Source organism: Podospora anserina, chromosome 2 (assembly GCF_000226545.1).
Source record: "Podospora anserina S mat+ genomic DNA chromosome 2, supercontig 2".
In the NCBI taxonomy this organism is placed as follows: Eukaryota; Fungi; Ascomycota; class Sordariomycetes; order Sordariales; family Podosporaceae; genus Podospora; species Podospora anserina.
In genome coordinates this window covers 1,739,617-1,764,436 of record NW_001914858.1, presented here as the reverse complement: position 1 = coordinate 1,764,436, position 24,820 = coordinate 1,739,617, and the positions used below count along the sequence as shown (strand labels likewise).

Here is a 24,820-nt window from a genome sequence, read left to right as displayed (position 1 = left end):
CACAACTCTTGTCTTGGTGCCCTCCCTTTCTCAGACAAAATTCCGTTTTATTATCCGCCGCTATTGATTCTGAGGCAGAAAATACAAGTTTTGGACCCGAGGGCAACCCGACAGTTTGGATATTGGCCTCGAAGCAAGGCAGACAGCGGCAAAAGTCGGCTCCGCCAAGTTAAAAGGCTCCTTGCTGCGCCGCAAAGTGTACTGAGGATTTTCATAACATCACACACAAGACGCTACCAGCCTGATGGCTCATGCCACTACCGTCGTTGGCAACAGGAGAGGTGATGCTTGTGGCTAGAACGTGCAGGTAGACAGTGCGAGCGTACTAGTTGGGAAAGAATCCTAGGTACCTATAATAGCTTGTTTCTTCCCGTGTGGCGGCGGCTCCGAGACGTCGTTGTTCTCCTTTTTATTGCGTCTAAGACAAGCGAAATTCTTTTCCTTGATGCCATTTTAACGTGCATGTGGCAGGGGGAAGCCGAGGAACCGGCATGGAAGCCGATCTGCTACACCGACTCTGGATACATTGCAACTACAACGAGGTACATAGACTTTTGTTGAGGATTACCGTCTTCTAAGACATATCCCCATGCGGAAGGCACAATCTCCTCAATCTCAGCCCCTGAATAGGTAGAATTAGGTACATGCTGGTATCTCACATCAGGGCCATGTCGATAAGGCAGATTGTCGTGGCCCCCGGGTGGGGCAAAAAGGATAGGTATCTTAGGTAGATGGTCGTCATCGAGTTTGTAAACAAGGCTCTGACGAACTAGAAGAGCTCGGAGAATGATTCGGTCATGTGGTGGTCAAGTAATACTTTTCGAATCCCTAGCAAATGCACACGCATTCTGACAGTGTTGCTTCTGCCGCGCCTGCAAAGCGTTCCCCGGCTTCGTCCAGGTAGATGTCTTCAGCGACCTTGCTGCCGCGGATCACCGCCGAGAAGGACAGCTGCAGTAAAGCAATATGAGCTATCAACGAAGCAGTCAGCAAACACTCGTGCTCCTCGCGCGGAGAGAACATGGGCCATGTCCTGTAGTAAAAATGATGAATCCATTCCCATATATAAGACGAAAGAGTCTTGAGGGAGTGCTCTCCTGAGGTCTCCAACCGCTTCCATCGTGTCAACACTCAAGGCAAGATTTGGTCGCGTCACAATGGGTGCGTATCTGCAGTGAGTTAAGGGCCGTGAGGTCTCGGTGCTAACGGAACCGCTCAGCCACGGGCAGTCACCAAGATAACGCGAGAGATCAAGACCTCCAAGGCCTCGGAGGCTGGTGTGAAACGGAGAGTTTCATACGGAGCGGTATGTCCATATTGCACTATACATTATGCATCTTCCTGCTCAAGCTGACAAGCGTGCCATTTCAGGTTGCCTCACCGAACCCGAACTTCAGGCAGCACCTAGGGATGGAGCTTCGTCTGTGACAAGATCACATGGGGAGGCTTTGGGCTCAGCAACATTCAGTTTGTCTCACGCTTTCGAGGGAGAGCCTCTTGATCTTAGCAACACCGCGGATGTCACTGGTCTCGGGAGTCTGGTGGTGGAGATGTCGGTCCCGGAGCGCGTGTGCCAGTCAACGACCAAGAAGGACAAGGGGGAGACAAACGGACAGGAACAAGTGGAAGTTACAGAGAAGGAGGTGTGACAGAGAAACTAATGCATGGATGGCAAGGAGATTGGGAAAGCCTGCCGTGTGGTCTTTGCACCTGGCGTCGGCGGTCGGGTGATTGTGTGGGAGACTTGGGATTGTCTCAAGGGGCACTCGACCACCCACATTAGTCATTGGCGCAAAAGTTGGGCAGGCGTGGCAGGCACTTGAAGCCAGGTATCTATTTTGTACAGTATTGCCTGAAAGCAACTGGAAATTACCCCTTGGAACGGCACACCACCTCCAGATCTGAGCTTGGCAGGCGGCCGACACCAGCGGCCTTGCATCAACACTGCCTAGCTCCCTCGGTTTGTGTTGAGAGATCTTTTCATGTTGGAATAGAACTCTCTGAGGCCTCTGTCAAAAGTCTGCCTTTTAAAAACCTATAATGCTTTGTGGGCCAGAAATGTAGTCAGGCTTTTGTCCGGGCAGACACAAGAAAGGAGAATGGGGATTATCCAGATAAACTGATACTGATCGCTTGAGTCCAAAGACAACAGGATGCAAATCACGGTGAACCTGGAAGGAGGGAACGCGTAACGCGGGTAACGCAGCGCTGGCTCTTGGTCAGCCCTGCCCACTGGACTACTCCCTCCCGCCCACCTTCCACAACTTCAGTCCCGCATGTCTCGCCCTTGCTCCCAGGCACCCCATAAACCTCGTCGTTATTCCCCGGAAATACTCTGACCGTGACGCCTACTGGCATTTCTTCGTCAGTTCTTGATAGGTTGTCCACCCCATTCCAAGGACTAAGGCAGATCTATCCATGATCATCCACTGTCGACTTTAACAGCCCGGTTTCCACGCATTCCTCCTTGATCCACGGTCAACTACCACTGAGCAGAAAGCAGAAACAGGATGCAGTAGTGGCTCCAGTCACGTCACCATCAGAAATACTCTGAATCTCAAAGTCACATCTTCTTGATACCTGTCTGCTCTCATTGACACTCTAACTACCTCGAGTCCTCGACACATCCTCTCCCTCACCCATCTTCGCCCACAACGCCAACTGCGACCGCGACTGCAAACACCAAACACACCATCATCATCCCCATCTCCCAACACCTCCCCTCGATCAAACCCTTCTCCCCTTCATCACCATCCACCTCCAGAGCAACCTCCTCCCCTAAAACAACCCCCACTTCGTATACTTAATCCCACACTCCATCTCCCCCCAAGTCCCAACCTTACCCCCCGAAGCATAGTTGTTAATCGAGTCCCGAATCAAATCCCTGATGTCCCACGCGCCTACATACTGAAACGAGATCCAATCCTGATCAATTTCCACACCAAACGCACACCCGCCATACGAGACCAGAGTGCGATGAGCAGAAGTCCAGACCTGCCATGAGCCGCCGCCGGCGATGTTGTGGTAGATTTGCCAGCAGTCACCGGTGGTGGGGGAATCGTTGCTACGGACGTTGTGGAAGGAGGAGTGCCCACAGTAGTTGCCGCGCTTGGTGAGGATGGCGGCTGCGTTCTCTGAGGTCTCGGGGGACTCGGAGGGGTGGCGGAGCTTGAGCTTGAGCTTGCTGGGGGTTACGGCGGCGGGGATGGCTTCATCTGAGGGGGAAGGGGTGGTGCCTGGGGGGAAGTACTTGACGAAGTCGTCGGTGTGGATTTTGAAGACCTTGTCGGTGGTGGTGGTGGCGGTCTCCTGGGCAGAGGCAGCGGGAGCGGGAGCAGCCTCTGCTCCGAGGAGGAAGGTGCCGAGGGCGAGGGCAAGGTTTATTTTCATTGTGAAGCGCATTGTGGCGGTGTTGTTTGATGAAGAGAACTTGTTGAGTATGGACAGGTGATGCTGGCGTTGATTGGGATGGGCTTGAGATGCTGGATAGTGGTGAAGACATGCTGGTAAAGAGAGGACTCTAGGTCATTTTATACTTCATCCTGTCCCCCTGCTCGCCATCATATAACCCCATTGCTTTCCTCACCCCTTGTCGCCTTGCACAGTCCACTGATGCTTTCACAGAACCTGCCTGCAATCAAATGACCGCCACCGAGCCTTGCCCGACCCCAAGACTGACCTATACCTCCTTCAGCATCCATCGCGGTCACCTTCACGAGCACGCAATCGCCCTTTCGAGACATCCATTCGCCCAACCCCAAACAGAATCCTTCTGCCTGATGCTCTTGGGCCTCTAATGCCCAACGCCGCAGCCTCCTCCAGTTAGAACATCACCAGTTCACATCGGCTAGCCACTAGCCTTGCGCCCAGAAACGCACCATTCTGCCCTCCAGGCCTGCAAGAACTCCGTCCCTGGTCGACAATATCACGAGCTTGTCCCATAAGCGGAAGATACAAGCTCTCAGCCCTATCACGTTCCCCTCGCCTGCCGTGTAGCTGCTAGTTCGTATCTCTACCGCCGGTTCACCGTAGCCATGCCAACACCCGTCCGTCTTGGCGATCTGACAGAAGCATTTCGCTAGTAACTTTCTGGACTAGAGTTTCCGCTGGGAAACAAGCATAAATTGACGACATTGAGCCCATGTCGTTTGCTCATCTAGAACTAGACCTCTAAGATACAGATATGACCTGCTGAGAGGGCTTGGTGGTAAGCATTGGCATATGTCCGACGGGGAGATCATGATGAGGAGCTAGTGACTAGAGGGAGAGTTGTGTGTTGATATGTAGTGATGTCGAACTGCCGTGATATATACCATGTATCACGCCTTCACTGTGTTTTTGAGATGATAACAGCCGGGAAAGGGGCAAGAGAACCGGGTGAGTGCCAAGGATCTTTTGTGGCTGTCTGTGGCCGAGCAATGCGGCTGGTGAACCAACATCACGACATGTATCAACACCTTTGCTTATGTTTTCCTGTCAACAAATACACACAAAATAGAACGTCCTTTCTTTTCAGTCATCAATACATCCCTTCCCATTCTTTCCAAGAAACGCCTATTCATGCAAACCGGTCTTTGGCCATGTAAAGCTATCATCATCACACCATCTATTCCTCCGGCCCCGGCCTTCCATCCAGCCACTTGCTCATGTAAGGCCCATCCAACCAGTACCCCAACTTCCTGTAGTAACTCCTCACACCAACACCCGAAATAACACTCAACTTCTCGCTCCCATGCTCATCCCTCGCAATTCTCTCCGCTTCCTCCATCAGCAACGTGCCGAAGCCCTGATGTTGGAACTTTCTAGGATCTCTAGCGTGCACCGGAACAGCCATGCCGTACACATGCAACTCTCTGACCAAACTCGTCGGCTGCCCCGTGAGTTCTGGCCTAAAGGTGTATTTCTCGCTGCACTTTCTCAGCCGAAGCAAACCAACCAAGATATCCTGCTTGGGATCTTCGTAGGCCAAGAAGGTCTCCCATCCTCCGTTGGCGGTGTAATCTCTCCTCACGAGCTCGATCTGGTTTGGTCTGATCTTGTTTTTCACTTCGTTGACACCCACTTCGCGGGTGCGGACGTCACGGCAAGAGGTGCCAAAGTCCTTCATGCGAGCCAGGGCGAGTTCTCTGAGGTTGCCGTTCTCGACACCGGATGTGACGAGGGGCATTGGGATATCTCTCTGGACACGGTAGATACGCGTCCATGGCGGTACAAGAGCCAGGATGCGAGCAACGAGGTCGATGAGGCCGTTGGGCGTGTAGCCCTTGTATCTCCCCGTTCTCCATAGCTCGTAGAGACCTGTCCCACGGATGACGAGGGTAGGATAAATCTTCAGACCGTCAGTTCGGAAATCAGGGTTCTCAAAGTATTCCTTGAACTGGTCCAGGTCGCGCTCCATCCCCACGTTGGGAAGATCAGGCATCATGTGGGAAACGACCTTGAATCCGGCGTCCTTGGAAAGGCAGAATGTTTCTGCGACGGCGGCAACAGTGTGACCTCTGTTTGTGTCACGGGCAACGTCTTCGTAGAGGGACTGCACGCCGACTTCGAGACGGGTGCAGCCGTAGCGGAGCATGTCTGTTAGGTGACTGGCGAGACAGTAATCTGGTCTGGTTTCGATTGTGATGCCGACGCACTTGATACTGCTTTGCTCGCCGGCGCGGACGGCTTCGTCGACGTCGGGCGTACCATATCCGGAAAGGGCATTGTGAAGCTGGGAGATAAACTCGTTGCGGTAGGATTCGGGAAGCGACATAAAGGTACCGCCCATGATGATATATTCCACCTTGTCAACAGAGTGGCCCAGAGCCTTGAGCTGGTCAACACGGCCGCGGGCCTGCTCGAATGGGTCGTATCGAGCCCGGATGGCGCGCATAGAGGTTGGTTCATATCCGGTGTAGGACTGTGTGCTGTACTCGAAATCGGAATCTGGGCCGCCGGGGCAGTAGACGCAAATATTTCCTGTGTAGGCAATGTGTGGACATCTGTGAGGCTTGCACATAACCGCCACTACGGCGATACCTGACGATGTTCGGATGGGCTTTGCGATCAACCTGGGGAGAATGTATTTCTTGTAGTGTTCGGGGACGGCGGCAATAATGGCCGTAAGTGGTGGGACATTGTTGAGCTTGTGCTTCTTTGCGAACTTGGAGCGCAGGCTGTTGAGATTGATATCCTTCCGGGGCTTGCTGGGGTCTCTGGATGCCTCGTGGTCCTCGATCAGGGCGTTGGCGACATCTGCGCAACACCGCAGATAGCGCTCGTTTTCTGGTGGAAGGTTCGCATCCTTCTTGCGGATGGTGGTGGTAATAGTTGCTGTAGCCATTTTGGATACTTTTTCCCCTCCAATCTGGCCTCAGGGGCTAGTTGTCTGTTCGTAATAGTCGTCGGCGCAATAAATCGCCTCTCGGCGTCCTCTTCGATTTCGTGGTTGGTCTGTCAGAGCTTCAATATTCGTTGGCGGGGCAAGTTGAAAGTGATAAGGATTTGCTTGATTGCACCCCTCCCCTAGCCGATGGGTGTGAACCTAATCTCAGCCGCTTTGAATCGGCCCAATGTGTAGGGCGAGCGTGCCGCAAGGTGTACCCGGACATCGGAAAAACACTACCACCGTCGCAGCAGGGACCTAGATTGCCGGCCAATGGGGGCGGTGTGGATCCATGCTGTCAAAGATGGGGATGCGGTTGGTTCCCTGAAGCTGCCAAGAGCGGGAGACATTTTTGGACATGGTAGGCTGTTGGAGAAATGACGGTGCACTCGACCTCGTGAACTGAAAGATACCGACGACATTTACCGTTGATATTTCCCATTGACCTTCCCCCGTCTCCCCCTTCTCGCCGCTATTACTGCGACTTTCCTCCTCTATATTCCTGTCTGCAGCACACACACACATCAAACAAAATGCAGGCCTTCAGACAATCAAAGCCCGCCGGCAACCTCTTGCGCCAGCTCGCCCAGCGCAGCTACAGCTCCAACGCTACCCCCTACGCCAGCACCATCAACAACCTCCGCATCAACAGCGACACCAAGGTCCTCTTCCAGGGTTTCACTGGCAAGCAGGGAACGTAAGTTGTTTTTCCAATATGCTGAGAAACAGTCCCGCCGCCCGCTGTATCGCAGACCGCTTTGCGATGCGCCCAAGCGGGGATTAAGCGGAAGACCACTCAACTCATTCCCCTCCAAACTTGGAGGTCTCCTTCTCAAGGTTGCGATGAACTCATTGTGCTGACGTCGTTTGTTTGCCAACAGTTTCCACGCGCAGCAGGCGATTGACTATGGTAAACCCATCTTCCCCATGGGCAACGATGCCTGACAGGTGGAGCCGAATCAACGAAAACACCCGATTCTGACGCATATCCCGCCCTGTTGTAGGAACCAAGGTTGTTGGTGGCACAAACCCCAAGAAGGCTGGACAGGAGCATCTCGGCCTGCCCGTCTTTGCCAATGTCAGCGACGCTGTGAAGGAGACTGGCGCGACCGCTACCGCCATCTTCGTGCCGTAAGCAATTCCCGAATGCCATACCCCCCAGCGACCCCATTATGGCGCTAACAAAAGTTGCCGGCAATCATAGACCCCCACTCGCCGCCGCTGGTATCGAGGAGGCCGTTGCCGCCGAGATTCCCCTCGTAGTGTGCATTACGGAAGGGATCCCCCAGCATGGTTAGTGGTTCCCTGGAACAACCCCAGAAATCTGGAAGAGCAACTTTTTTGACATGGGGATTCTCCCACAGACATGGTTCGCATCACCTCAATCCTCAAGTCGCAGAACAAGACCCGCCTGGTGGGCCCCAACTGCCCCGGTATCATTGCTCCCGGTCAGTGCAAGATCGGCATCATGCCCGGTTTCATTCACAAGCGCGGCCGCATCGGTATCGTCAGCAGATCCGGTACCCTCACCTACGAGGCCGTCAACCAGACCACCCAGGCTGGTCTCGGTCAGTCCCTCGTCGTCGGTATCGGTGGTGACCCCTTCAGCGGCACCAACTTCATCGACTGCCTCAAGGTCTTCCTCGAGGACGGCGAGACTGATGGTATCATCATGATCGGTGAGATTGGTGGTTCCGCCGAGGAGGAGGCTGCCGACTTCCTCAAGCAGTACAACACCGTCAACGGCGGCAAGCCCGTTGTCTCTTTCATTGCCGGTATCTCTGCTCCCCCCGGCCGCCGCATGGGTCACGCCGGTGCCATCGTCGCCGGTGGTAAGGGTGATGCCAACTCCAAGATCAAGGCCCTCGAGGCTGCCGGTGTTGTTGTCGAGCGCTCGCCCGCCAGCTTGGGCAAGGCCCTCCGTGACGAGTTCGTCAGACGTGACCTCCTATAAAAGAACGAAGTCATAGGTGAAATGCCATGCTAGTTTCTTGCTAGCCACTCACTGTACATGTTTTTTCTACTTTTGTTTAACAGCAAGCGGATGCGGTTCAGTACATCAGGGCGGGGGGTTTACTAGAGAGGATTAACTTTTGGGCGCCGGGACACTTCGGACGAAGAGATACTGCGTGTGTGATACAGCCACTTTTGCCCCTTGATGCATTTTATCATATCCTTGAATCTTTATAGACTGGCGGCGGCGGGGGGGTTAACGGCGGGCTTGGGGGTCATACCTGATCTGTCGTGTATGTGTGCATGGCAAGGTTTCCTGTTTTTGTAAAGCTGCTTAAAAATAATTTAGGTCATATGTTGTGACCGAATCATGAAAGACCTGACTATGTGCCTAAACACAACAACCTGTTGAAACAGAAGAATGCGTAAGACATGTATATAGAAACCAACGCTCACAATGATGGAAAACGCAGAGATATTAGTTATACTCTCCGCTTGTGAAAACAGGACCATAAATACAGCACCAAAGCCCCGATCCAGAGCCGGGCTCTAATTGTCAAGGAAAGAAAAGAAAGCCAGTACTCCCTGTAAAGACATCGAAGTCACAAACACCACCCCCAATTAAATCTGCCCATAGCCATAAAACTCCGTTCCCCAATGCAAACGTAAAGGACTACCACAGACATCCCCTCCCTCCTGATTACACTTGCTGTCGTTGCCCCGCCCAGGTTGGTTGAAACCACCACGATGACCCGTCACTGCTCACCGAGTAACCGCGCAGTGATATCCCCCATGTAAGCCTCCTCCAACACGTAGTCCTCGCCCCCGTTGCGATCAATACCAACATAGTTGAACGCCTCGACCACGGCGTCAAGGTCAAAGCCCATGTGGACGAAGCGGTCGATGAGGTCTTTGTTGTAGCCTTGGTACCTGTTCCACCAAGACAAAATCATGTCAGCCTAAACTTTTTTGACTGGTATTTGCGGATAGAAAGGGCCATACCTCGCCGGATCGTCCGCCCTCGGCGGGGGCGGAGCAACCTTTTGGTAGTTGTGCACAGGTGTGTCCCTCCTCGGCGCGCCGGCGTACTTGACTGCCCACTCGTGCGCCTTTTGGGCAAACGCCTCGGGTTGCTCGAGCATCATCTTGGCCACCTCGGCATCTTGCGGGTCCTTTGGGTTGGGGGATTCGAGGAGCATGCGGAGGGAGATGAGGGCCATTTTGATGGTGCCGACTGGGGACCAGCCTGTGCCGAGGGTGTCGAGGCAGATGGCACCCTGTTTGGAGGTTTGGTTAGCAAACAGTTTTCTTTCTCTCCTGAGGGGTGGTTATTTGGTGGTGGTGGTGGTGGTGGTGCTGTTTCGGGGGGTATTGTTCCATTTTGCCGATATCTTACACCACCACCACCACCGCCGCCACTATTTTGGTCAGGTTTGGTCTGACGTACCGTCACACTGCTGACGTTTGGGTGCCAGATTTTGGTGTCAAACTTCATGACTGGGGATTTGAAGGGGTAGTTTTCGGGTATCAAGATGTCGACCTGAAAGGTGCCGCCGGCGTAGGGGGTGTCGGGGGGTCCAGGGAAGATGCCCTTGAGGTGAAGGAGGCTGTTGTCGACCGGGTGGGCGCTGACGCCAGAGTTGGGGTCATTTTGGAGGTCGCTGAGCTCCTTGGAGATTCGGCGCTCTCGTGTTGAGGCCATGGGTCGTTGTGTGAAGTAGGTAGAAGCCGGGTTGTTTCTAGCAAGGGGTGTTCGTGTGCGATGAGGAGACGGACGAGAGTGTTGTTTAAAAGTGCAAGTTGGTAGAGGTGACAAGGAACTTTCAATTTTCACAGCGGGTCGAAGGTTTTGGCGGAGACTCTCGGAAAAGTTGGCATGTGTTGTCGTCTGGGAGCAAAAAGGTTGGGAGGGGCCAACGAAGTCAGAAACCCAACTTTGGAGGGGTAACAGTAGCAACAAGCGCAAGGACCCTGGAAACTAAGGAGGTGGTAGTGACCTCCGGCTTCGTGGCTCTGATCGTGGATCACCCAACGTTTGGTCTATCTGAGAGCAGGTATGGCGGAAGCGGAGACAGAAGACCGGACTTCGCAAAAAGGTGAACAGCGCTGATGTTCGAGACGAGGCGGATGGGGAGGCAGGAGTGATACACCGGCCTGCATATATTGCATGCAGCACACTACGTAAACACGTCGGGCGGCAGAGACGTGGGCTTTCTTGGGAAACACAGGAGACGGTTATGGATTCATGGAAGGCCTTTGAGCCACCTCTCTGTCAAAGTCTGGAACCTTTCCAGGTTGTCCGTATGCTACACAGAAGCTTCTGGTTGGCGCCGTACTCTTGGTGTTCAATGAGAATGGAATGCCAGTGTTTCCGGGGCTCCGTTGTTTGCCATCATCAATCCATGCCCCCTCCTGCATGTTGGCTCATAACTGGGGTCTGTGCACTCAGGTCCCAGGGCTGCCTGCCATTGGTCAAAATTGCAGGCTGCGTAGTTGGCTCGTGCGGAGGGCGGGACCCAGATGTCGCGTCGCTCTGCCGCCTGGTGGCCTGGCCTGCAAGGCGATTCCCAACACAGCTGCCAGCTTCCAGCTTCAACTCCAGCATCACAAAGCAAGCAGCACCGGGAATCAGCGACACCACTCGCAGCCCGGCACATTTTCACCGTCATCGTCGCAGACTTCGAAACCGTCGATACCAGTTAACAGCTGGCCACCCTAGACACACCTCAACCACTTCACATTCACAGCTCCGGCGGCCTGAGGTCCCACCGTCACAATGGTCGGTTTATCGATTACCAAAGCTCGAGTCGCTCGACTATTTGCTAACTTTCCGTAGGGTCAAAACCAGTCGGGTATGGGAGGTGGCCACGATGGCAAGGATGACAAGGACAAGAAGGTTTGCTACTGACAATCATCCGTCGTCATCGACTCCGACGTTGCTGACGATGCTATCGTATCAGAAGGAGAAGCACAAGCACGAACCTCCCCCGAGACCTACCACCCGCATCGGTCGCAAGAAGAAGAGAGCCGGTGGTGCCAGTGCCGCCGCCAAGTTACCGCCCGTCTACCCGACCAGTCGATGCAAGCTCAGGCTGTTGCGCATGCAGCGTGTTCACGACCACCTGTTGCTCGAGGAGGAATATGTCGAGAACCAAGAGCGCTTGCGCAAGGCGAAAGCCGCCAAGGACAATGCCGTTCCAGCTGCCTCGGAAGCCGAGGCTGCGGATCGCAATGCCGATGAACGTGGCCGTGTTGACGACATGCGTGGTAGCCCAATGGGAGTCGGAACCCTTGAAGAGATGATTGACGACGACCACGCCATTGTCAGCAGCACGACTGGACCAGAGTATTATGTAAGCATCATGAGTTTTGTTGACAAGGATCTATTGGAGCCCGGCGCCAGTGTCTTGCTTCACCATAAGACTGTGAGCATCGTTGGTGTTCTCACAGATGACGCGGATCCCATAGTCAGCGTCATGAAGCTCGACAAGGCGCCTACGGAGTCGTACGCGGATATCGGTGGTTTGGAGCAGCAAATCCAGGAGGTGCGGGAATCTGTAGAGTTGCCACTGCTCCATCCGGAGCTGTACGAGGAGATGGGTATCAAGCCTCCCAAGGGTGTCATTCTCTACGGTGCCCCCGGTACCGGAAAGACGTTACTGGCGAAGGCGGTTGCAAACCAGACTTCGGCCACTTTCCTGCGTATTGTTGGTAGCGAGTTGATTCAGAAGTATCTCGGTGACGGCCCCCGGTTGGTTCGCCAACTGTTCCAGGTAAGCATTCGTCTGCCCAAGATTGGTGGTTCCTTGCTGACATGTCAAAAGGTTGCTGCCGAGAATGCCCCGTCAATCGTCTTCATCGATGAAATCGATGCTATCGGTACCAAGCGTTACGATTCGACATCAGGTGGTGAGCGTGAAGTCCAAAGAACTATGCTGGAGCTTCTCAACCAGCTTGATGGTTTCGATGACCGCGGTGACGTCAAGGTGATCATGGCCACCAACAAGATCGAGTCTCTTGATCCCGCTCTGATCCGACCCGGACGTATCGACCGAAAGATCCTCTTTGAGAATCCCGACCAGAACACCAAGCGCAAGATCTTTACACTCCACACTAGCAAGATGTCACTTAATGAGGACGTCGATCTTGAGGAGTTTATCGCGCAGAAGGATGATCTGTCAGGTGCCGACATCAAGGCTATTTGCTCAGAGGCTGGTCTGATGGCTCTTCGGGAGCGCAGAATGCGGGTACAGATGGCCGACTTCCGCGCCGCTCGCGAGAGAGTGTTGCGGACGAAGCAGGAGGGTGAGCCCGAGGGGTTGTACTTGTAGTTGACACATTTGTATGATGAGACGTAATTATGGTTGGGGAGGCTTAAAGCGCAACGAAGATGAGACATAGATAACTTGCTAGTTGCGATGTCATTAAACAGCGTTCACTCTGCAGAAGTGATGGCCCTAGCTAACTATGGTGAACTTGTCTCTGATGTGAGTGTTTGCTAACAGGACAGGGATCTTTTGCAAGCTATGGTTCCAAGCAGTTGGGGTCTCTTGACAAAAGAAGAGAGGGAGGGTATTACCAGAAAGGGTACTTGTTTTCCTTGAACACAATATCAGAATCACTGCTCATAATAAGCATCACGATAAGAGCCTCATTCTCGGAGTTATCGCTTAGCTGCCAAGTGGAGCGCGTTGATGTCATGCTCCTCGCCCAAGCTCTGAGACAGAACCATCGGTTCTCCCCCTTAGCTCTAGGGAATAATTCTAACCCGGACAACACCAAAAAGACACAATCTTACCAAGAAACAAAGCTCCGCAAAATTGTACGGGGTGTGTTTGAGACTCTAGGCAAAAGATAGTGGGAACTGTGAGGCTCGAACTCACGACCTCAGGATAACTCTGATGTTAAACATTCAGATCATACTGCCAAGTATGAGACCTGCGCTCTTCCAACTGAGCCAAGCTCCCTGTTTGATTCGATGAAAGATATTGTCAGAAAGAGGGGTTAAGTCTGTGGCTTTGGCCGAAAACAATTGCAAGAGTCTTGAAGAGTTGCCATTGATGTTGTCATCTGTTTTGTCGATGTTGCAATCCACTTTTATGTTAGTTCAGAAAACGATCAAGACAAGTTGTTAAGGTCGCAGCAGAAATATCTGACTTGCCATGATCTGTCAGAAATACCAAGCAGGTACACAAAGTCAACACTGCGCCCACTCTGTATCTGCAACTTGAGCAACATGTCTCTCTTCATCAAATGAAGTGCATACAAGCTTTCATCGACAACCGCCGACCTCCACCAAGTTTGTGGAAGGATCGCCAGATTGGAATCAAACGGGCAGGTCGTAGCGACTCCATGACTCGAGAGTGACTAATTTTCATGGTCCAACTCCAAGGTTTGACGGGCCATTATGGCGCTGATAGGTTCGAATGGTAGATAGGCTGGGATCTAATGCAAGTGGATTGGGAAGGATGGATCTCCTATCGCATCTCCGGAGCTTCCCCCACTTCCCGTCGTCGTTACAGCCGGCCCTGAGGTTTTATATCGATGCGGTAGCTCTGAATACTGGTCTTTGCAACTAAGCTTTTATCATCCGGAAAGTTGGTCCGCAGTCAAGATGTTCACTGCTGCAGCTGGTACTGTGCTGAGCCTGTTGGCGGGAAGAGCCATGGCGGAGACGGTCCATGGAGTTGTTGTCTTCACCCGTCACGGAGATAGTAAGTACCACCTCTCTGACATGAACATCATTCATCAGTCAACTAACACTCCCCAGGAACAACCAAACACTACGGCGCCCAAACCCTCACCAACCTCGGCACCACCCAAAACTTTCAAATCGGCAGCGACTACCGCGCCCGCTACATCGAATCCAGCTCCCCTCACCAAATCCTCAACATCTCCGAATTCAACTACGTCCCCTCCCAAATCTACGCCTCCGCTCCAAATCAAGGCATCCTCCTCAACACCGCCACCGCCTTCCTCCAGGGCCTCTACCCACCCCTCGCCGACCTCAACCCCTCAATCGCAACCCAAACCCTCAACAACGGAAGCGAATCCACCTCCCCCTTAAACGGCTACCAATACATCACCCTCCAAGGCATCCCCCCCAACTCCCCCGACGCAATCTGGATCAAAGGCGACGACAACTGCCCAGCCGTCACCCAAGCCAGCCAATCCTTCGAATCCAGCCCCGAATTCACCACCAAACTCACCTCCACCCGGGAATTCTACCAAAGCCTCTTTCCCGTCTTAAAATCGGTATATGATATCACCTCCCCAGAAGATCTAAGCTACGCCTCCGCCTACGACATCTACGACCTCATCAACGTCGCCCGGCTGCACAACTCCTCCTTTTCCATCTCCCCCTCCCAACTCTTCCAACTCCGCACCCTGGCCGACAGCGCAGAGTTTGCATACAATTTCAATGCCTCGCAGCCTGAGCGGTCGATCCATGCCCGGACCTTATCGTCTGCTATCGTGACGCAGCTGAACAAAACTGTTGCCTTGGAGGGCGCGCTCAAGTTTTCTCTGTTGGCGGGGAGCTACGATGCGTTTCTTGCGTTTTTTGGACTTGCCGGGCTGACGGAGGTAAGTGAGAGTTTTTATGGGTTGCCTGATTATGCGTCTACGATGGCTTTTGAGCTTTATTCCCGTGAGACGAGGACTTCTTTCCCGGAGGAGAAGGATCTTTGGGTGAGGTTTTTGTTTAAGAATGGGACTGCTGGGGGGTTGGATTCTTGGCCGCTGTTTGGGACCGGGAGGGAGAGTCTCTCTTGGGGGGAGTTTACTAGGGAGATGAAGGGGAGGGCTATTGGGAGTGCGGAGGAGTGGTGCTCTGCTTGTGGGAGCAGCGATGGGTTTTGCGAGACGTATACTGGTGTTGCTGCTGAGATGTTCACCAGAGGGGGCATGCCGAATGCTGTTGCTGGGGTTGTTGGCGCGGCGGTTACGCTTGTGGTGTTGGGAATTGTGGGGTTGGTGGCGTTCTTGTTTGTGAGGAGACGGAGATCGGGCGGGAGTGTGGTGGTGATGGCGGATGAGAAGGGGAGTGTGAGGAGTGGGAGTACGGGGGCTGGCAAGCTGTGAATCACTGAATATGATCGGCGGCAAAGAGGTGTAAAGGTATCTGAGAAAAAAGAGAAAGGCAAATGTGAAAACTACCTGGTGGTTACAAGATTTCGATTTGTGTTTAGCGGGATACTTGTCAAGTTGTCATGAGATTCCAACATCTTGATTTACCTGCACCTGAGATTTGTTGTGAAATGTATATTTCCATCATACATAAGGTACTAAAGACACATCAACAAACCCTCTGGAGAGAAGATATAATACATATCTACGTATTTCGCATAGGCAAGGTAGTTGTGATTTTCAGCTTGTTGAAATGATTCATAACCGACCACTTCAAACCATGAGCCAGCATGGATGTTTCACCTTGGCACCTTGGTATTTTACTACCTAGAACAGGCCTAATGACAAACTTCCAGATGGCATTACAACCGTGAAAATAGCATGGATTTGCTTAAAGAATGGAAAAAACATGATAACAGTTCAAACTTACCATGTATTTCAAAAATTTCAGAACATTTATAAAAATTGACATATACAGTAATACAAACCTCAAACCACATCACAGAACCCAACACCCTTTACATTACACATACTTTGTCAAAAAGTACCTTAACCTATCTTTGTAGGTAGATATGATGATGTATCACGTAAACATGAGCGACGGTCAATTTAGTGTCTTCTCACCAGCTACCAAGCTTACCCATATCCCAACTCGTAGATAACTTCTTACAACCCAGATATATTCTTCACCTCGCGAACCACAGCAACAGAATCAATGTCCCAACATCTACAAGCTCTTTCCTTCGAATCCTCTACGTTAGAGATAACTTTTCTACTTGTCATGTTTAAACAGCGTGAAAGATACTTCTGGCGCCAAAGTAAGACGAACTGAAACATAACGTGTCGACATATCCCCGTCCAAGAAGCATGATAACAAGAGCTTATATCTTGACTCATAGCGTTCATAGAAAGACGTCAGGCCTAAGCAATGAAGATCAAGACATAGACTCTCTCATCATTGGTCACCAAGCATACCAGTCATGAAGGAAGCCTCAACGAGTGAACATGTGGCATATCACCACCAACTACGTCATGCTCCCACAAGATAAGAACGGAAGTCTGGGCAATATGGAGGACTGACTGGCACTGGAGATACGACAAAGCACAGATTCGGCACAGACAAGACAGCAAAAGATAGGCGCACGTGTGATGGATTGATGGCAAGTTGATAGAAACAGGACTCATCCCTGTCACACGAGGCCTCAGAGCCTACGAGTCCATCAAGGACCAGCTCTGTACACCACCGCGCCCTCGAGACGATTTCCCTTCTCCCACCCGCTTGCCCTTGATCCCACCCCAGATAGCCCTTTCGACCAGCTCACTTGAGAAAACCAGCTGACCAGTGTCCCATATGTCACAATTCCAAAGAAAGAGCCAGCACCGGTGCAGATTATTGTCGTTTCATTCAGCGTAAAATGGAAGGGATGGCCTTGGCGATTCGGCCGTCAAAACGATGAGGCGTGGCACGTCGGCACACACCCTATAGCACCACTGACGAAGCCTAGACTGCCAAAGCCGGGTATTTTTGTGCTTTCTTTTTCATCCATGCAACCGCATTGTCCATTGGTTGATCTCAGTTATTTTATGAGCTCCCAAGCCTGGGGACGCATAGTGTTGTTAGATAGCCCATTGCCTATCCACCCAGCCACGCATATGAAGTCGATGATGCCCCGAACCACCGCGCCAATCTAAGATGAAATCGCATAAAGGACAAAGGTATGCATTTTGGTCACTATCTCTAGTAACCGAAGGCAGCAAGGGCCTCCGTCGTCTTGGAGTCGACCTTGGCGGTCTTCTTCGCCTCGGAAAGCTGTCTGGCGGCGAGCTTCTTGCGCTCGTAGTAGGCAGCGCCCTTCGCCTTGCGTCTCTCCTCGAGTCTGGAGAAAGTAAAGTCAGTCTTTGCGATCCTCGGTCACTTCTGGCTATTCGCCGGAATTTCACCCACCTGGCAACAACGTCCTGGTACTTCCAGCCGACCTCGTGGCTGAGACGGCCAACGGTGCAGTACTTGCGGCCGGGCTGGAGTCTGAGGACACGGAGGGCCTGGGGAACGACCATCTTCTTCTTCTTGTCATAGGGAGGGGGAACACCCTCGAAGACCTTGAGGCGCTCAAGGGCAGCGGCACCGCGGGCGGTCTTGTGGGGAATCATGCCACGGACGGCCTTGTAGAAGATGCGGGAGGGAGCGCGGAAGTGGAAGGGGCCTAGACATTGTCAGACTTGGTCGGACATCGATCGTTCGAGAGGAGTTCAACTCACCACCGCGGGTAGGGTTGTACCGGGTCATCTTGCGAAGGTAGGCATGGTACTTGACTGTTTCCAAATGTCAGTCAACTGGTTCGTCTTGATGTTGTCCTCCATCCTTCGGTCCGGCAGCAGTTCTCCCCCCCGGCGCCCCTCCTCCAACGCGCAATTCCAATCATCCAACTGCTCCGCCCGTCGCGAATTCCCGTGCCATATCGATGAAGAAGAAGGTTGTGACGTACGCTTGGCGCGGAAGAACTCGCCAGAGATGTTGAGAGCCTCGCAGCGGACAACAACGATCTGCTGGCCGTTGAGGAGCTGCTTGGCGACGATGCTGGCAAGACGACCAAGCAGATGGCCCTTGCCATCGATCACGACCTGTTGAAACCAGAATTAGCCACCATCGCTCCTCTCTCGGTTGTACCTCCTCGCAATTGCTTCGTCCTGGTGCTGATTTCGCTCGCGTTGGGGTTTCGAGATTGTGCGTCGCAGTGTGCTGGGCGGTGGCTGAGAGATTGGCGGTTTCGTCGTGCGTGCTCGACTTCCGATTGCATTGCATTCAAACTGCCGAGATGGAGAGGAGAGGCAACACATACCACAGACTCGAAGGACGACATCTTTCCGCAAGTGACTGGGGAAAGGAAGGAAACTAAAGAAAAAGAATTGATCAGTCAAACTCCAGCCGATCAAAATGCTGCGTAGTCTGGCTGTTCCTTACCCTGCGCGATGGTTGATGGTCGGTCTACGACTTTTTTGTGTGTGCTGAAAATTGGCCGTGTGCCAGTGAAGGCCAGCCAGATGCGCTAGGCCGAAAGTGGGATGGGTGGGGACGCCGCAAGCGAGTGGGAGTTGTGGCCTCAGGCCAAAGGTAGGGTTAGACCTACCGGGCAGAGCTCGAGTGGGGGCCCACCTATCAAGGTTCCTGCGCCATGACAGGCTCCACCAGCTGTCCGGCAGCAGCTTGCTCTCCAGGCAAACAACGATAACTTGATAACGGCATTTCACCAGGAGTAAGCTATACTCGAGGTACACAGATCTACTCAATGCATACAGTGGGACATCGTAATGAAGGCGGATTTGCACATGTAAACGAGAACAAATCATATTTTAATTACTGGTTTTTCAAGTTTGTTTTTGTAGTACTCTCGTACTTCTTCTGTTGAGGTCGCTCATGCCCGCGATCCATGATGCCAACCATGGCATTTCCCAAGACAAGATCCCCCTTTCGATGGCAAAAGATGAGAAAGCAAACTCCCTTCTTGTTGTGTAGCCCCATATGACCACGGTAATTTCAGACGCTTCCAAAATCCATGGCCTTATTCCTCCTGAATACACGGCCTGGCGTATCAATGTTTCCGCTACCGCACGTCCGATGCTGAGTGAATATGAAAGGACGATGCTAACCCATTAAAACCAGTAAAAAAATAAAATAAAAAGCCAGTATCCTGGCTACCAAATGTGCGGGGAAAATTCCTCAAACTATGTCAAGGCACTCCTATAATTTGACGAAGGAGGCCGAATGTTATACCCTTCCCTTCGCCTTGACATCATCAACGAGCTTTAAGATGTCCTGGACATACTTGACCAACTCCTTTCTTCTAGCTCTGGCTCCATCTTCTGTCGAGGTATCGACCTCGTCGAGCTTGAGAATCACCTGCTGCATAATCGTCTCCGAAATCTTCCTATGCTCCTTTTCTCTTTCCCCGGCGTCCGGGGGTGGCCGTGCCATAAAGTCGATGCACAAGGGAAGAAGTGTCGTCTCAAAATGAAGGGCGAGGTTGTTAAGTCGCTGAATAGGACCGCCAGGCTTGCCCATAGGGGGAGGTGAAATAGAAGGAAGGTTGGGGGCGCTGGCAGTGGACAGGGCCGATCCCGAGGGAGACTGAGTCCGAACCCTGGACTTGGCCCGTCTGTAGCCTCTGCCATCATCGGCCGGAATGTCGAGGCTGCCGAAAGATGATGTGGTCTCCCGAGGGCTGCGTCCCCCGAAGCCATCCCTCCGGCTTGTCCTCGGCGAGGAAGGGGCATATCGGTGACTCTTCTCGCGCCCATTCCTGATCACCTGGCCTTCGTACTTGTTGCGGCCGACAACAACCAACTCCTCGTTGCTGTCCTCGCTGCTTGCCTGACCTGAATCATCCAAGACCATAAGGACCTCGCTGTTGTTCTTGACACCATATTCCCTTACAGGAGCGTCGGCATCTCTCAACCGGCGTCCCTTGTAGTAGAGCTTGACACGCTTTGCCTGGCGGTCTGTGAGGTCCATGATCATCCGCACACGCTCCCGCACATCACTGACAAGCAATTTTCCGTCGCCGATGCAGTAGGCGGGAAAGTGCTCCGGGTAGGTGATGCCCTGGTACTTGACCAGCATAACATCGTCTTCAGGCTTGTTACGCAAGTAAGCCTGGGACGGGGCAGAGGAGGAGTAGACGTCGTAGTACTGTGATGGAGGGGCATAGGAACGGCTAGGGACGTCTACGCCTTGGTCCTGAAGATCCTGCGAGGTGATGTAGCTGAAGTCCTCGTCGGTGACGTTGGGGACGCCGCCATGGCCGAGGCTGGAGCTAAAAGGAGAGAGGCTTGGGCGACTGGAGAAACCGTAGCGACGCATGATGCCGTTCTTCTTGTTGCCCGCTGCAACGGCTGGAATGGCGCCGAGGAGAACAACCGTAGCGATTGCGGTGTAGAGGGTGGTCGGAGAAAGACCCGTGCTTGATTGGAGGAAGTCGGTGGCACCAGACAAGTGGTCGACCGTGGTGTCCAGGTATGCTTGCAGAGAGGGCGGAAGCTTCTGCAGGACTGCCGTGATATTATTGGCAAGATTGGTTGCGAAGGCACCCGAGGATGCCAATACTCCTTGACCGGTAGCCACGTTGACGACTGAGGGTGGTCCTACGACAATGTGCCGTCGACCTGCTGGGAAGAGAAGAGGAAAACAGGAACGAGAGGGTGGACCGAGGTCAGTTATACCAGTAGAGGGAACGACGCTAAGGGAGGGGCTTCGCGGAGTTGACGATGGCTTCGAATGGATGTGTTCCAGCAAGAGAACGCATCAATCGGGGCCGAAAAGATTGCAGGGCCAATGGGTGCGACCGAGGCTGGGCAGCTGGAGATGGTCGCCTTTGGGAAGGGATGGCACAAGAGTTGCGTTGTCCTTGCACGGCAATTTTCAAACTTCCAGATTTGGCAGAATTGGACGTTTCTCACGATGATCACGGATGGAAAAGGACAAGGTGTGTTGTCCTCTCTGTCGTCCGATGCTTTGAACCCTTGGTCGGGGGTCTGATGGGATGGGTCATTTCGAGGCTGCAAGGGTCCCAGGCAGGAGTTCGCTTGCTCGCTGTTCCAATTTTCTGGAGAACCCAGCGGTCTGACCCCGCCTCCGAGAACACTTGACCCCACTTTCCACGCCACTGTGGGCTTGCCATTTGCTCGTAGGGACTCTGTCTTGTCAGGGAACAATTCATTCATTGTGTTGTTCATCGGTCATGAACTCCCACTCCCAACAACATGCGGTTTCTGCTGGAAATTCGCCGAATCGACGCAGGCAACCGCTGCAAGCTGCCGTCGACACCCAAACACAAGGCGAACTCTTGGAACCATTGATGGCCTCACAACAAAACCGGCAGAACCGATCTCCATCGGTGCCCGACGACTCCATCGTAGAGGTGAATGACGGGATGGGCACATCATCACGAGGGCTTGTGTCCCGGCTTCAACACGGGGACGACGATTATCCTAGTCACTCACTCAAGGTAGTTACGGCCTCATGGAGATCGCCGGCATCGTTGATCCGCTCAGCCGCTGTGGGCTGCCGACTGGTTCAAAGTACACCACGATATCCAGCGGCAGCGATCATTCGTGATATTACTTGCGTTGGCTCAACCAGATGGTTTTGCCCCCCCGTGGGGTTGCTTGCGCCTCCCGCAACGGCGCAATCGATTAGGCAATCACAACCATGCCTCAGAAACAAAGTGAGGTCATGCAGGGCAAGTCCACCAGCGTCGTTCCACTTGGTAAGAGAAACAGACGTCGTGAATAGCCTCAACTCGTGGACACGACTGGCTACATAGGCTGCGGTCTTGCTAGTAGCTCTTGGCTCATGTCAGCGTAACAAGTGAAGTGGGCAAAGTAGGCTGTGAACGACGCATGATGGCTTCTAGCCCGGTTTGTGTCGGACAGAGCAGAGCCTCAGTGGTGTATCCGCTTTTGTGTGAGTAATACCACGAGGGGAGGACTGAGATATTTGTTTACCGTCCCCGTTGTGATCAGGCTGCTGCTCGGATAAATTCCATAACGAATCTATTCCCAGAACCAAGCAGGCACTTCTCAGCTTGATGTTTCACATGTCCTCATGTGCCCATTTCATCGTTGACGTTGAGAGATCCCAAGGTGGGGGTTGATCTCAACAGGCTTATCTTATCGCTTACGCACAGATCACTTGCGTCATTGGAAATCGGGGCTGCCGTCGTCGCAATCCCAAGCGGAAGCACGGATCTCAAATTGCGAGACTTGTCGAACAAAGAAAGCCTCTCCGCAAAACCCATCAGCAATTCCAAATACTTCTTATCTAGGATCCGTAGCATATTTGCTGTAATAGCATAAGGTTCATATCCTGAATAATCAACCCCATACTACAGAATGTCCCAGCAGTTTCAAGACAAGGAAGGTTGACAAATCCGTCCGATCCGCTCCATCATCCCGCCATCTAATATCCCGGGGTAGTATGTGGAGATTCTACAGTCCCTACTCTGTAGTAGTTTGCGAGTCTACAATCCATTGTCGCAACCGCTTTTTTTGTACCGTTCGTCCCCTCCATTCCAAAACAGCTGCCTCTCTTGTTTGCATATCCCATTTCAGCCTTTTTTTTAAAAAAAACCCACCAACAACCCCCCCTCTCTCCGTTTCCAAGACCTCTTCTTAACTCGAGAGTTCCCCGCACTTTGTCTTTCCATGTCCTTCTTCTTTCGCAGATTCTTCTCCTCAGCAACCTCACCAGCAACCATGGACGCCGCCCAGAAGAAAGCCCAGCAGTTGATCGATGACAATGCTGTCAGTACGTAGTTGCCCCTCTATATGCGCCCCCAACCCTTGCCGTTGATAATACATTGTTAACCATGGAAGTATTGCGCGCAAAAAAACAGTGGTCTTTAGCAAGTCCTACTGCCCCTACTGCAACAACACCAAGCGCCTCCTCGACTCCTACGACGCCACGTACAAGGCCATCGAGCTCAACCAGGAGGATGACGGCGACGACATCCAGGCCGCGCTCGCCAAGATCACCGGCCAGAGGACGGTGCCAAACATTTTCATCAACAAGCAGCACATTGGTGGCAACAGCGATCTCGAGGCCGTGGCCAGCAAGGGCAAGGACGGCAAGAAGCTTGAGGAGTTGTTGAAGGAGGCTGGTGCTCTCTAAATGGAGAGAGAGTGAGGAATCAGAAGGGAAGAGATGGGATACCCACGGTCAAAGGCTCAACCAACATTCAAGATTATGGGATATTAGCAAGCGAAGCAAGCTTTCTTTTTTGCGTTGCACTTAACATAACAATGCTTGGAAAATGGGATGTCATGTTGGTTGTCATAACTTGAAATCTTTGTAAACATTGGCTATTATCAATACAGTTCGCGTCTGATTTTCTTCAAAACATCTTTTGCCAAGACACTCCAGTGTCTTACCTAGCGAAAGGCAGAAGATCCATTTCCTCACCTGAACCAAAGATTTTCACCTAGCGAGCGGCACGACCATACTAGCAACTGTCCCCACCGGCCTTTCTACAAACTCCATGATGCCCTCAACAATACTCCTCCTCGCCGGCTCACTAGCAACCTGCTTACCAGCCAGATAGTTCAACCACAACGCCCTCGAAACCCTCTCATCCGGCACAACCCCAATCAACTGCCTGCCACCAGACTTCTTGCCCCCATCAAAGGCAATACTGAGATGGCCCTTGTCATCTCTGGCCAGAATCAACTCCTTGGCCTTTGGTACCTTGCCCCTGTTGAACACAGCCCTAAACTGCTTCATCGCCTCCCCAAACGCCTCATCATCCACCCCCTTCCCGGATAATTCTGGTCCGCGAGTCTTGATGGCGTTGACGAACCCATCCCGCAAGTGGTGGAAGTCAGTGTCGCGAACGGGGATGACGCGGAAGGCAGTACGGGCGGGAATGTTGTGAGACAAGAGCTCATTCCATAACTTGGCGCCTTCGGCTGGGTCGAGGAGTTCATTCCTCAACTGATCCCGCTCTCCAGGGACGAGGGTGGTAGCAATAGGGTTGACCTTTTTGACAAGGGCGGATTGCAAAGCTGCAATGTCTGCGGTTGCGATGTAAAAGCCTACCACGTAGACGGAAATCCCGATGAAGGTGACTGTTCTGGTTCCCAGACCAACAAGGGTATACTCCGTCTCTGGGGCAGCAGCGGTGGTGATTGTCCCAGGTTGAACAGGCTCAGTAGCATCTAACGGTCCGGTAAAAGAAGGCAACGAGATTGTCCGCGGAAAGCTAGGGACGACGCTATGGCCTGTGGGCACGATTTCATTCCCGTTTTCATCGTGGACGATTATTTTCCTGTTGGGGGCGTTGGGGTCGGAGAGGGGGTTGGATGGGTCGGCGTCGGCTTGTATTGGGTTTTTCTTGATCTCGAGGACAATGCGGTAGGAGACGTAGATGAAGGAGACGATGCCGGCGACGATACCGCAGGAGAGGAAGATTTGCTTGTTGCGGTGGTAATCGGCTGAGGACTGGGCGATGTTGCGAAGGTTGAGGTTCTCGACGGCGCGGGTGCCGGTTTGGCGGAAGGAGCGCTTGGAGAGGAGGGTTCGGCGCTGGATGTGAGGTCTGAGGGAGGGGATGGCGGAGGAGGGCCGGGCTGCGGTGCGGGCTGCCTGCCGGAGGAGGGGCTGCCGGAGCATTGTGTGTGTATATGATGCTGTTACAGTTGCAGCCGTATTATTATTGTGGTGATCTCCCCTGCGTGCAGTCGTTCGTCGGCTGGTCGTCCGTTCGATGTTCCTTATGGGAGATGGATGTCAGTTCGGAGTTTGGAGCTTGGCGTTCGTCCCCAGGGTCAATTTGACATCATGGTGCCTGGGGTCCGTCATCAAAGTGGGTCGTCTGCCGA

At 52.9% G+C, this 24,820-nt stretch overlaps 10 protein-coding genes across 10 annotated transcripts, besides 1 other annotated feature; 4 read left to right on the top strand and 6 right to left on the bottom strand.

Annotated features, from left to right (window-relative positions):
• Nucleotides 1-2,778: 2,778 nt before the first annotated feature.
• On the bottom strand, nucleotides 2,779-3,402 carry PODANS_2_4722 (uncharacterized protein; the record flags this gene model as incomplete). Its single annotated transcript, XM_001911193.1, has 1 exon — nucleotides 2,779-3,402. One exon carries the CDS (start codon nucleotides 3,400-3,402, stop codon nucleotides 2,779-2,781), a length of 624 nt encoding a protein of 207 aa, XP_001911228.1.
• A 1,204-nt stretch (nucleotides 3,403-4,606) lies between these two features.
• On the bottom strand, nucleotides 4,607-6,325 carry PODANS_2_4720 (uncharacterized protein; the record flags this gene model as incomplete). The annotated part of the gene is made up of 1 exon (XM_001911192.1): nucleotides 4,607-6,325. The coding sequence occupies one exon, from the start codon at nucleotides 6,323-6,325 to the stop codon at nucleotides 4,607-4,609; it is 1,719 nt and encodes a 572-aa protein (XP_001911227.1).
• A 575-nt stretch (nucleotides 6,326-6,900) lies between these two features.
• Nucleotides 6,901-8,321, top strand: PODANS_2_4710 (uncharacterized protein; the record flags this gene model as incomplete). Its single annotated transcript, XM_001911191.1, has 5 exons — nucleotides 6,901-7,064; nucleotides 7,249-7,277; nucleotides 7,372-7,498; nucleotides 7,572-7,660; nucleotides 7,732-8,321. The coding sequence occupies 5 exons, from the start codon at nucleotides 6,901-6,903 to the stop codon at nucleotides 8,319-8,321; spliced, it is 999 nt and encodes a 332-aa protein (XP_001911226.1).
• Nucleotides 8,322-9,075: 754 nt separating this feature from the next.
• On the bottom strand, nucleotides 9,076-10,298 carry PODANS_2_4700 (uncharacterized protein; the record flags this gene model as incomplete). The annotated part of the gene is made up of 3 exons (XM_001911190.1): nucleotides 9,076-9,250; nucleotides 9,323-9,597; nucleotides 9,768-10,298. Coding segments are annotated over 3 exons (981 nt in total), but the record flags the coding sequence as incomplete, so codon positions are not given.
• Nucleotides 10,299-11,096: 798 nt separating this feature from the next.
• PODANS_2_4690 (uncharacterized protein) lies at nucleotides 11,097-12,651 on the top strand (the record flags this gene model as incomplete). Its single annotated transcript, XM_001911189.1, has 4 exons — nucleotides 11,097-11,099; nucleotides 11,157-11,216; nucleotides 11,281-12,093; nucleotides 12,145-12,651. The coding sequence occupies 4 exons, from the start codon at nucleotides 11,097-11,099 to the stop codon at nucleotides 12,649-12,651; spliced, it is 1,383 nt and encodes a 460-aa protein (XP_001911224.1).
• Nucleotides 12,652-13,178: 527 nt separating this feature from the next.
• Nucleotides 13,179-13,287, bottom strand: a tRNA (tRNA-Met).
• A 647-nt stretch (nucleotides 13,288-13,934) lies between these two features.
• On the top strand, nucleotides 13,935-15,403 carry PODANS_2_4680 (uncharacterized protein; the record flags this gene model as incomplete). The annotated part of the gene is made up of 2 exons (XM_001911188.1): nucleotides 13,935-14,034; nucleotides 14,091-15,403. 2 exons carry the CDS (start codon nucleotides 13,935-13,937, stop codon nucleotides 15,401-15,403), a joined length of 1,413 nt encoding a protein of 470 aa, XP_001911223.1.
• Nucleotides 15,404-17,186: 1,783 nt separating this feature from the next.
• On the bottom strand, nucleotides 17,187-18,309 carry PODANS_2_4670 (uncharacterized protein; the record flags this gene model as incomplete). Its single annotated transcript, XM_001911187.1, has 5 exons — nucleotides 17,187-17,325; nucleotides 17,394-17,652; nucleotides 17,708-17,761; nucleotides 17,935-18,070; nucleotides 18,289-18,309. The coding sequence occupies 5 exons, from the start codon at nucleotides 18,307-18,309 to the stop codon at nucleotides 17,187-17,189; spliced, it is 609 nt and encodes a 202-aa protein (XP_001911222.1).
• A 905-nt stretch (nucleotides 18,310-19,214) lies between these two features.
• PODANS_2_4660 (uncharacterized protein) lies at nucleotides 19,215-20,576 on the bottom strand (the record flags this gene model as incomplete). The annotated part of the gene is made up of 1 exon (XM_001911186.1): nucleotides 19,215-20,576. A coding segment is annotated over one exon (1,362 nt), but the record flags the coding sequence as incomplete, so codon positions are not given.
• Nucleotides 20,577-22,648: 2,072 nt separating this feature from the next.
• Nucleotides 22,649-23,114, top strand: PODANS_2_4650 (uncharacterized protein; the record flags this gene model as incomplete). Its single annotated transcript, XM_001911185.1, has 2 exons — nucleotides 22,649-22,751; nucleotides 22,840-23,114. 2 exons carry the CDS (start codon nucleotides 22,649-22,651, stop codon nucleotides 23,112-23,114), a joined length of 378 nt encoding a protein of 125 aa, XP_001911220.1.
• A 306-nt stretch (nucleotides 23,115-23,420) lies between these two features.
• On the bottom strand, nucleotides 23,421-24,611 carry PODANS_2_4640 (uncharacterized protein; the record flags this gene model as incomplete). Its single annotated transcript, XM_001911184.1, has 1 exon — nucleotides 23,421-24,611. One exon carries the CDS (start codon nucleotides 24,609-24,611, stop codon nucleotides 23,421-23,423), a length of 1,191 nt encoding a protein of 396 aa, XP_001911219.1.
• Nucleotides 24,612-24,820: the final 209 nt, after the last annotated feature.